At 34.5% G+C, this 10,957-nt stretch overlaps 2 protein-coding genes across 2 annotated transcripts; both read right to left on the bottom strand.

Moving 5' to 3' along the window:
* Positions 1–63: 63 nt before the first annotated feature.
* LOC128889669 (protein mothers against dpp) lies at positions 64–5,843 on the bottom strand. Its single transcript, XM_054147504.1, has 3 exons — positions 5,564–5,843; positions 3,941–5,253; positions 64–3,861 (listed from the first exon to the last, which is right to left on the bottom strand). The coding sequence occupies exons 2-3, from the start codon at positions 5,185–5,187 to the stop codon at positions 3,702–3,704; spliced, it is 1,407 nt and encodes a 468-aa protein (XP_054003479.1). The 5' UTR covers positions 5,188–5,253; positions 5,564–5,843; the 3' UTR covers positions 64–3,701.
* Positions 5,844–5,988: 145 nt separating this feature from the next.
* Positions 5,989–10,573, bottom strand: LOC128889667 (integrator complex subunit 8). Its single transcript, XM_054147500.1, has 12 exons — positions 10,395–10,573; positions 9,879–10,296; positions 9,560–9,797; positions 9,251–9,487; positions 8,947–9,192; positions 8,628–8,877; positions 8,131–8,541; positions 7,806–8,060; positions 7,480–7,732; positions 7,300–7,418; positions 6,880–7,229; positions 5,989–6,812 (listed from the first exon to the last, which is right to left on the bottom strand). The coding sequence occupies exons 1-12, from the start codon at positions 10,510–10,512 to the stop codon at positions 6,693–6,695; spliced, it is 3,015 nt and encodes a 1,004-aa protein (XP_054003475.1). The 5' UTR covers positions 10,513–10,573; the 3' UTR covers positions 5,989–6,692.
* Positions 10,574–10,957: the final 384 nt, after the last annotated feature.

The raw sequence follows: 10,957 nt of genomic DNA, 5'->3' as shown, positions 1-10,957 counted from the left end.
ACGGAGAAAAAAAAAAATCATCCGTTTATACTTTGAAACGCAGTTTACGGAACGACGAATCCCGGTAAATGTTTCTCGTAAACAGACCAATGATTTTCGAGTAGTAGTCGACCTATGGTAACGCGCCATTCGAATCCGAAATATATCGATCGGCAGGATCCTTAATATTCTTCGTTAACCGCTTACCGTTAAAACGTAGAAACGTTGAATTATAAGAAAACGTCAGGAATAATTGAGGATATTATGGATATTTCATGCGTGTACATACATTGATCAACTTTCGAATCAGTGAAACTACAGTGTTGTTGTTTTTTTTTTTTTTTTTTTTCATTGGACATAGATACACAGATAGGAAATATTCTTTATTTATACTCGGTAGCTGCACAACACAGTAATTACCAGAGATGCAGATACAGTAGCAGAGAATGAAGGTTTCTAACGTCATCGAGCAAAGGGTCGATCGTTTCGTTTCGAAAGACAGGCGGAGAAAACGAGAGTACACCATACGATATATTCTAATCTATTCAAAATACCCTTCTTAACGATTTTCGTTATCTTATAACGATAGTAAAGCTGTACGATATCGGAATTTTGATTCCTTTGAGAAACTGTCACTAATCTGTTATACCACTGATCGTAATCAACGGTATCAGCAGTTTTACATACATGTTCGAACGATAAGCATCGCGACGGATAAGAAGAGGAATGCGTTTCTCAGCGCGTTTCGTCGTATTATCTCAGGTCCTTCGTTGACGATCTTTATAATTTTACAACTAAAATTATGTCATACGATATCGTACTTCTGGATCGCGACGGGCGACTACGCCTCTTATCATCGTCGTCTAGAATAATATGCACAGTGAGCGATACTTTTATCCTCCCCCCCCACCCACCCACCCAAAAAAAAAAAACGCAAAGGAAATAGCGAAGAAAAAGGCCCGCGATTATCGAGTCTGAACGATATATTACGTGGAATGAATTCTGAAGATGTACTTGTTTTTTTACAGCTAAAAAAATTTATTTACACTGACTGACATCTAAAATGATCCCGAATCTCTCTCCAAATCACCGTTTCTAAATAGTCGATTCATATACATTCATATATATACATATACGTCGTTCTCTGCAAAATCATTATATTTTTAGATATATTTCTACATTTAAAATTCAGAACTATACGTAGAAGACAGATTTTACACGTAATGTTGCAACACATTGAAAACGTTTTAACGCTATTTGGCAAACAATATATCCATTTGCGTCGTTACATACTATATTATAAGGCGTGTATACAGTATAAAAAGCATCCAAGGCACATATATATATAAGTAATATATATTGTATAAGTCAACGTTATAGTTATTTAATGTTCTTTATGCTTAAATAATGTTAACTAGACTTTCTCTCATATAATAGTCTAAAAAAATATTAATTAAGAAGTAATATCCGGTGAATTGGAAACGAGATTCGCGATACATGGTGTTTTCGTTAACAAAGAAATCAAGAAAGATACCAACCAAGAGTAAAATCTCCAAGTACAGGTATTACATAGGTATGTAACTACTCATACATACATCTTGCGATAAAGCATTTGTGCTCGTTACGAGTGCGACAAGCTCGGCATACCTAAAACATTAATTCACATCTACCTCGATCGATGTACACGTTTAAAGACTTTATAAATATCAATTACAATCTACAGAGTTCTTGGTGAAAAATATTTTTCTCTTTTTAGCTGAATAGATTTCACAGATGATCACGAATAAATGGTAAGTGGAACGATAAATATTCTTCTGAATGAATATTTTTATTCATCGTGTATAAGGTCATCGTATGTTTCTCATAATGGGTTATTGTCATATTTCCTTGTACGGCTTGCATCGGTGGATCTGAAGTCTCGTTACATTCATTAATCCGATGGAGCAAAAACATTTATCATCGTTGATCACCCACACGTAATTTGCAAAATTTGGTAGCAAAGAATCACAGCTAGGTACATCGACAAATAAGTAACAGCAAGCGGCAGTGACTTTTGTTCCACAATTTTTCAAGCACTCTTAGATAGCGTTATATAATCTGTATACCTTCTTCGGACTTATAATTGAAATGTACATAAGATATATATAAAAGTAATTCGATGAATAGTTATAAATTTATCAGCAAGCCAGAAGATCATTTGAATATACATTGTGCCACAGGTATATTCCCCTTTGATAGAATAACTCAAATTTGTGCTTAATCGGTAGTTCCTGTGTATTTTTATGCAAAATTAAACAGGAAGTCGGTGTTTGCGAATAACTATACATATATATGGCGAAACTATTGTTCCGTCATAAGTACATAAGAAAATACAGTTAAGACCATTATTTATAACAAATCATCCATGCGTAATAATTTTCAAGTAATATGAAATATTTTCGATATAGTTGAATACGAGCTAAATATTCATATGACCTTTCTAGCTCGTTACCGAATGTATGTGACACGCAATTCTCGCGTACAATATTCTATGTGAAACTTTCAACGTGGTTCGATAGCTTAAATAAAAGGAGCCACATACATACGATTTTGGCACTTTTCAGAATTCTACTCGTAAAATTTTCATCGTTTTGTACCAAGTATAACACCAATTATTTCAATTGCACGCGACGCCATATAATTAGTATATTCTTTATATGTACAGAATCTTCTGTTAATCTTTGAAATTTGCAAACACTTCTGAAAAGTGCAAAGCTAATATTTAATTCTTATATTACACTCATATCTGACGAATAGCAAGTAGACGACTCTATGTTAGTTGTCACATTAGTTTCTTATAAGGCTACATCCAAAGGCTTACATTACACGAATGTTAGGGAACGTTGCACAAAAAATATTCTTTATACGCATTGTCAAAGTTAATATTCCAATACGTCATCGGATGCAGTTAACTTTCAAACGTCAACGTGAGATCAGCATCTGATGTCTATATTGAAATATTAATTGCATTTCTATTAGTCAAATCGAACATAATTATCCTTAGATTATACTCTTTATAGTAATAAATTTGAATAGTCTAAGGCTTGTTTAGGCATAAATCAGATGCTTTAAAAGCACGCGTATCGTGTTTAAAATCGTGAACATTATAATATTATGTCGTTAAAATCTGAATCATTTGTCTCTATCGACTGGTAATCAATTTTTTCTTCTATATCGGTTGATTTGTCCAAATACAATCGTAAAAATCTCGAAACAATTTAACAAAGCATTCGCGATATAGCATTGGCAAATATTTCCACAATAATTTTCCATACAAAATAAAGTATTAGGAGTAGTCGAATAGATTTGAAAAATATGATTCTTCACATATTTTTAACTATAATCCTCTCCCTGTATAACAGCCAAAAGTTGCACAACTTTTACGTGTACATTGCGATCTCTCGAATCTCTATACCAAGGATCACATTCAATACTTATTGACTTTTGCAATCCTTTATTTTCACAAGAATTATATTATCAACTTCCTCTGTTACTTACTGTAAGGTAAGTCGCATCGCGACAGCATTCCTTCCCTTACCACTCTTATTACTTTTCCTTAAATTTCTCATAATGTCTACATTAATATCGCACTATATAATATTAAAAACTGCTCTTGAATCATCAGGTTTTTTTCTACATTTCACTATTTTTTTTTCTCCTTGCAATTAAACACGAAACACAAATTATGACACAGAACTTATAGCATTATGAGGAGAACCCATTTGTGTCAACACTTTATCCAACCACTGTAAGGGTCCGTGTAAGTGTGCCTCGATCCAGCACGGAGTCGACGTAACGTCTTGACGATGATACTCTGCACCCCATCCTTTAACAAAGGACATTCTGCAACAAATATAATATGTTTATATATGGTTTATTTGCAACCCTAACTATTAATTTTACAAGTCGATATAAATTTTACCTTATAGTACACATTTTCGTTAATTCATAGACAGCTTCAAAACCGTGATTCACGCTTTGCGACAGTAGTTGGGCAAATTCTTGGTTATTAAATATCTTCAATGAACATCCTGGTGGAATCTTACAAACTGTACTAGGATGAAACCCATGATGATGATTACAATTTCTAGATTGCACAAATATAGCAGAATCGGAGAGGCATTCCGCGTATACTTCGCCGCCTACATAATACAGATGTACTCCTTTGCCTATATGCCTTCTTGTGTTTTCAATAGTAGAATTTCGATTAACATTAGACAACTGTCCAAGACAAAAACGGTCAGAGTTGTTGCTTGGATTTGTGAAACCATCCACGATAACAGAGTGAGAATGGCAATGAAAAACTTCACCCACTCTACAATTTAATTCGTAATACGCGATAGAAGCCCAATAAGGCGGTTCTTGGTAACACACTGGAGCTACTTCGGATGTTCCGCTTGTATCCATTGCTACTGGATCAGGTGGTGGCGACTGTCCAGGTTGCGAACCATCTTCGGGTGGAGAATACGCCGGAGGTGGAGTTTCCGGCAATCCATTAGTACCATAAGGACTTTGCGGATTTGGCGATGTTGTACTTCCTGGACTTGGAACAGATCCAACAGAAGACATAGGCGAAGTTGGATTTACACCACCAGTGGATCCAGCATTGAATCCACTAGAAGAATAAGACACGTTATGCGGCATTGTTGGTTCCGCTATTTGTTGAAATGGTAACAACGAATGTCCTGGAGCATATTCTGAATGCCTAGGAACCAAAACTGGTGGTAGTACTGGACTCTCCACTCTTTTATAATGGTACGGATTAATGCAAACTTCTTTTTGTTTCGCAGAGAAAGGGTACTGACATAACTCCAATGGTTTCAATTCGTGGTGTGACTGCAAATCTGGCCATCTCCATACTCGACAATAAATTACATGTGGTAAACCCTTACGATGTGAAACTTGCAGTCTACCATCTAAACTTCTTGGAATCGTTACACATTTGCTAGGTGTGCCTGGACAACTTAAAGCATGTTCTAATTCTTCTATTGCACCTTTTCGTTTTTTTAACTTTTTTACTAACGAATCCACTGCCTTTTCCGCCCATTTTTCCTCTTCGTCGCCCTGTTTCCAACCGAGCAACTTTTTTACAGCGGGACTAGTAAACGAAAATAAACTGTTCAACGAAGACATAGGTCCAGAGCTTGACGATCCTTCTTCATCATCCATGTTAAAAATACTGTAATATATAAGCTATCTTATGCTGTTCTTATGGTACCTTTGTTCCTAAACAACCTGTAATTCAATAGAGTCCATCAAGTTTCCTGGTTTTAAAATTTTTAGAATTTCCTAATGTAATTGATACAAAATAACTCTTGTATCTTTCTTGCTATCTACGTTCGATACGGAATACGAATGTATCGGTAATGCTGCTAGAGTAAAGAAACAAATATTGCGTTACATGTGAGGTTAGACGTTTCTAAAACGCTCCTCGCAGAGTTTATAGGATACGAAATTGTAGCAGTAACATATCGGAAAAATGTGTTTCGAGAGGATACACGAGAGAAATTATAATTAACTAGAAATGAATTGCATACATACTTACGTAGAATTGCCTAGCGATCCAGCATTGTTTTTACTACAATCTCCCACTCCTGTTACCACATTCTTGACGCCAACCTCTCGCCATCGCAATCAAATAAAAATATCCGTAAATTTATCGATTCCACACCTTGACTTTATCGTATTCCTAATGACAACAGTTCTACGAACACGATAAACATCTAAGCAAATTTTCTTCTAATACAGTATAGCCACTCGCAGCGTTCATAATCTTTCTATCTCTCTCTTCCACCTTATCTTCTCTCCGTCTTTCAATCTCGTTTCCGTGGCGGTCAGGGTATTTGCAATGAGCAATAGTTAACAGAGAACATTCAGAATTTCAGACAGCATTCGCAAACTTTCTCGCGTACTCACCGAAATCGAGCATCGAAAATTTATTTTTACCCAGCGAACTGTTTCATGGCGATATTTATTTTTTTTTCTTCGTTTTTAATATGCAGTCTCAACAACAAATATTTATCCGTAGAAAGAACAAAACGTCGTATAACAGTGTTATGGCGTTCGAGAACATCATGGCGCCGTGTTTACGAAGACCGAACACGGCGAGAAACTGTACACTTTAACTATATTTGATGTACGTTGCCAACAATTACTCCAACTTCACTGTCGTTTTATATTTACGTCGATAATCGAACTTTTCTCGTCCGTTGTATTTCTAATATGCAAACATTGTTTATCTATATACGTTCACGTATAACAGTAATATGCACTCATCGTGCTACGCAACGACAATGTATTCAACGATAAGGGCTGATCGTAGATCGTAGATGACTCACTTGGAAAAAATGTTACATTAGAAACTGTTACGAAACTTTAGCAATAATAATAAAAAAAAAACGTTGTTTTACATTATTTTGTTACATTTTTATTGTTACGTGTCGTTAATTTGTTCAAATTATCGTAAGTGATAAAATTGTTTCGTTAATTTCACGTTTCGTAAGATCGATCAAAGAATAAAAAACAAAAAGCCGTGATTGGTACAAGCTGAACGCAGAAATGGAGGGAGATTTGATTGTTTCAATTGTCGGTTACAACTATATATATAAAACACGATGTATTTACATGGTAAAAAGTTACACAGTGGTACATAATCTGATATACATGGATTTTTATTAATAAACGTACTGCTTCGCCAGGGCTCTCAAAAATTTTGCTTTCCGAATATTTGCTGCCTCTCGCTGTATCTCCTCGTTATTATTGGAATTTAATTCCAATAAGCCGATTACTTTAATCTAAAATGATAATTTTATATAAATTGGTTACTTTATTCGAACGAAAAAAGACTGTACAATTACTAACCGCCAGCTGTTTCCTATGATGTTCTCCGCGTTTTGTGTGCAAATGTATAAGATATTCGAGTATCGTCGTATCCCAAATACAATGATAATATGCATCCATAGCATCAGCTGAAGCACAACTTTTTTGGTCACTCGCTGCCATTTTAAATGCTAAAGAATAATCTACCTCCTCCAAAAATTGGCATAAAACAGCAGCTTGAGTGTAACACTGTAAATGAGCGCAACACTTAATCATACGTCTATAAACAAGATCGTCGATCTGCAAACGCGGTACTGGTTGACTAAACAGATCGCTAGCCACCATAATAGCTTCCAAGTACGATTTCATAGCGCTCTCGTAATATCCTAAAACTAAAAGTAGATTGTATTAATACATTTTTCTAGTAAGTAAAGGTTAACATTCTACTAGTTTAAAACATACCGAAATTAAGATCTCCTAACAATCTCAACCAACAAACATTACTCGGATAATATTTCAGAGCTTGTGTTAATAGTTGAAATAATAATTCTCCGATACTTCTGATGTTATAAGAATTAGCACTGCAAACCATTTACATATGATTATAAGATAACATAAATTCTGTAGCATGTGAAAACTTACTTTGGTACACCAGCTGGCCAAAGGGAAAGATATTGTGTATGTAATTCAAGGCTCGATTCATCGCGTAAAACGTTGCGTAAACGTGCTAACAATGATATAACGACAGTAAGAACCATAGGTTCGCGTAATCTACTTAGAGTACTTCCTATGCTAGCAATTACATCTCTCGAAGCACTACCACTACTAGTTCCGCTACTACCACTGCTGCTACGTTTCTGAGGTTGATCTCTGCTTGGGCCAAACGCAACTAAAACTAAAAATGAAACTATTTAACATTTCACGGGAGTTTATAACGTACATTACTATATAATACTTTTAAAACTAACCCATGTCCCATGCCTCTCTTGGAAATTTTCGTCCTCCTTTGTACTTGACGATATCTTGACAAACGCTACTAATAGCTGCCGCAAATTCAGTGTAACTCCAGCGTTTCTCTAGACTTGTAAGATAGTCCCATTCAGCCATATTTAAAAGAAAGACAGTGCAATATTCGATAATTTCTTGTCGTGGAATAATTTGATCTGCTGCTTGTAATGTTCCAAGACATTGTTTACATCTTGCGACCAAGCTCTGTGTATCGCCTATAATGGTTTTTTATTTTTTATGTATTTCAATCATTATAATACATTATTAAGTTATTAAGATACTCACATATATTTGTTGCTGGCCAAGCATGGAGGCACCTCCATATTTCAACGAGGAGACATTCCCAGTTCACTAATTTACATAACTTAAATATTAACGTGTTACCGCTTTGCGAATGTTGCTGTGCCTCTTTTTCTAACACAGTTAAAATTTCAATTGCTCCTTCAAAATCTTTCGACATTACCAATTCTCTACTTTTCGCTAACAATACATACGAATAATCTTGAAGAAAGCCCCTAGAAAGGGACATTACGACACTCTGTAATGGAATGGGTAATTCCCAACAACTATTCACGTGCCATAAAGGTTTCATTCGATGTTTTCCATCCAACTGTATCAATATTTCGTGAATCTCGCCAGTGTTATATGATTGTATTAATTTTTGCTCTAATTTGAACATTTCTATTCTTGTACTTTCTAAAATTTTTAAATTTATCATTATAACGTAGTCGGAATATTAATTGATACTTCAAGCTACATAATTCATTCTTGTATGTACTAACGGGTATATGTCACTAATTGTACACCCCAGTCATTCTTTAACAATAAATCGGGTAATTCGAGTTCTTCGGCAGCGACTGATTTTCTAATTTCATCCAATTCCCTTTCATTAAATAATGCTATACACGAAGGATCGCCAAGTATTTTAGAAGCAATTCCATCGACATTGCTTGTATGTACGAGATAGAGAAGATAACGAGAAATACGTTGTTTATCTATACCAGATGTCTTTTCTAAAACATTTCCAAGAGCCTAAAATGAACCTTATATAATACGAATAATTAAAGAATAAATAGAAATATTTAAAAAAAAAATTGTTACCCAGAAAAATACATCAATTCCTTTGGCACCAGCTTCTTGGATTTCTGTCACATAATCACCAAGAATAATACTACCATCCAAAATTTTTCTAACCAAATTCAAACACTGAATTTGAAGTAAAAGGTCACGAGCTACTACAAGCTTTCTGTTAACAGATCCTCCTTGTATATCAAGTTCTAAATTATCCCTGAAAACTTGTGGAATTTCTCTTGAAATATTGTCTGTTTGTAGAATTTGTAGTATATTCTGCAAAATACACTGGATACGGTAACACAGTTTTTAACAATCACTCAAAGATACATACAGTGTACTGATCTTTAATGGATGCTTGCAATTGTTGAGTAAGACTTGAAGTAATTCCATCTACAGGTACTTCGCATGCTAAGCAGCAACCATCTAAAAATTCCTTTTGAACTTTACAATACAACCTATCCTCAGAGTTATCAAAGTTATAAAATAATTCTTTTGCTTGTATGATATGACGCTTTGCTTCCTGATACTCTTCTTTCAATAAATGATACCTTGTTAGATCGTAATGTATCTAGAAAAAAAAGAAAGAAATGTTTAAAAAGTCGGTAATGACAAAAAATATGTTATGTTATTAAAATAATACCTGACACTTAAATTCTTCTAATTTTATGGGATACATCTTTTCCCAATTTTGTTTTATTTCTGTGCTATCTTCGGTTAGCATTTGAAAAGTATCAACAGACAACATTTTTGGATTTAAATCTGTATTTTCTAAGACACTGTTTAAAACATTTATGCTATTAGATGCTTGAGCTTCTAATTTCCTAATTATATCGTCTATTACACCAAGTGGTACATATGTTGATTCCTGAATACCTGGACTGATGTATAGAATAACAGAATAGTACAAAGAAAAATAATTCACAAAGATTTCCATTAACTGTAAATGTTTAAAATCTTACATATGAAGAAACTGTTGCTTTGTTTGTTTATTATTCAAGGCTCTGTAAGTAATTGCTCTTATGTGCCATCTATGACACAGAACCATTGTAAACAAAACTTGATCAGAAATTGTATTTATTGAAAATTCAGGTACACCAGGTATTTCAACAGTCAGATTCGATGTTATATAAAGAAGGTCTTGTAACAATGTCATTTGTATTGGCAATGGTAGTTTTCTTTCTAGTATGTCCAGATCCCATTTCAAATGTGCTGCTACTCTTAAAGAGAGAATCTTTAAAGCCAAATTTCTGTGGCTCCATTTATTTGTAGTGGCAGGCTTTACTTCGTTCGTCTCTGTATCAACAATTTTTACTTCGCTTTCTTTCTGTTCTGAATTTATTGTCATAAATTTTATTATCAAGTCTGTAGCCGAAGGATCTATGATAAAAGTAAAAATGTAATTAAAACAGTAATTCGATTAATTATCTTTCACTGTTTACGTTGAATGTGACATTTAAGGTTAGGTTATTATTTACCAGGAAAGGGTTTAGATAAATGTTGCTCCAACAATGATGGATTTAAAAGAAATTCAAACCAGAGAATTGTATCAGGTGAAATCGGCACTGTGCCTGGTCTTAATAAATCTACATCCATTACGACATTAATTTGACGTGCATAACATAAGCAGAAAAGACACGATGGTTTTATTTTGATTACCAGTGGCGCCATCGGTGGGAAAACGCCCAAGTTTGTAGTGAAAATAATTCCCATCATATTTATAAGATAGCGCCATTGACTATAATTGTCGTAGCCATCTAGTGTTGAAGAGAAGAACTAATTTTCGAAGTTTTGTCAGCGCCTCTATCGGGAAAACGCTCAAGTTTGTCCGCGAATAGTTCCTATTTGTACTAATAGATGGCGTTATTTTTATTTTAATTGCAGTCGCCATCTAGCGTCAAGAATACAAACTAACTTTACTACAAACTTGGGCGTTTTCCCATCGATGGCGTCACTGTTACTAACGAAAAAGGCGCGTCATTCTAATAAGTAATGTTTGATCAATTACGAACACATAGTGCAACTTCTCACGTATAAATTT

Source organism: Hylaeus anthracinus, unplaced genomic scaffold (assembly GCF_026225885.1).
Source record: "Hylaeus anthracinus isolate JK02 unplaced genomic scaffold, UHH_iyHylAnth1.0_haploid 11997, whole genome shotgun sequence".
In the NCBI taxonomy this organism is placed as follows: domain Eukaryota; kingdom Metazoa; phylum Arthropoda; class Insecta; order Hymenoptera; family Colletidae; genus Hylaeus; species Hylaeus anthracinus.
This window is presented reverse-complemented; position numbering and strand designations above follow the sequence as displayed.

Bases quoted from the DNA above. Each gene is read 5' to 3' on its own strand.
- LOC128889669 (XM_054147504.1), bottom strand. From the start codon at position 5,187: ATGGATGATGAAGAAGGATCGTCAAGCTCTGGACCTATGTCTTCGTTG. The intron at 3,862-3,940 runs GTAAAATTTATA...TATTTGTTGCAG, and splicing joins ACGAAAATGTGTACTATAAG to AATGTCCTTTGTTAAAGGAT.
- LOC128889667 (XM_054147500.1), bottom strand. From the start codon at position 10,512: ATGGATGTAGATTTATTAAGACCAGGCACAGTGCCGATTTCACCTGAT. The intron at 8,542-8,627 runs GTTAGTACATAC...TAAAAATTTTAG, and splicing joins ACAATTAGTGACATATACCC to AAAGTACAAGAATAGAAATG. The intron at 7,419-7,479 runs GTAAGTTTTCAC...AATGGTTTGCAG, and splicing joins TGGCCAGCTGGTGTACCAAA to TGCTAATTCTTATAACATCA.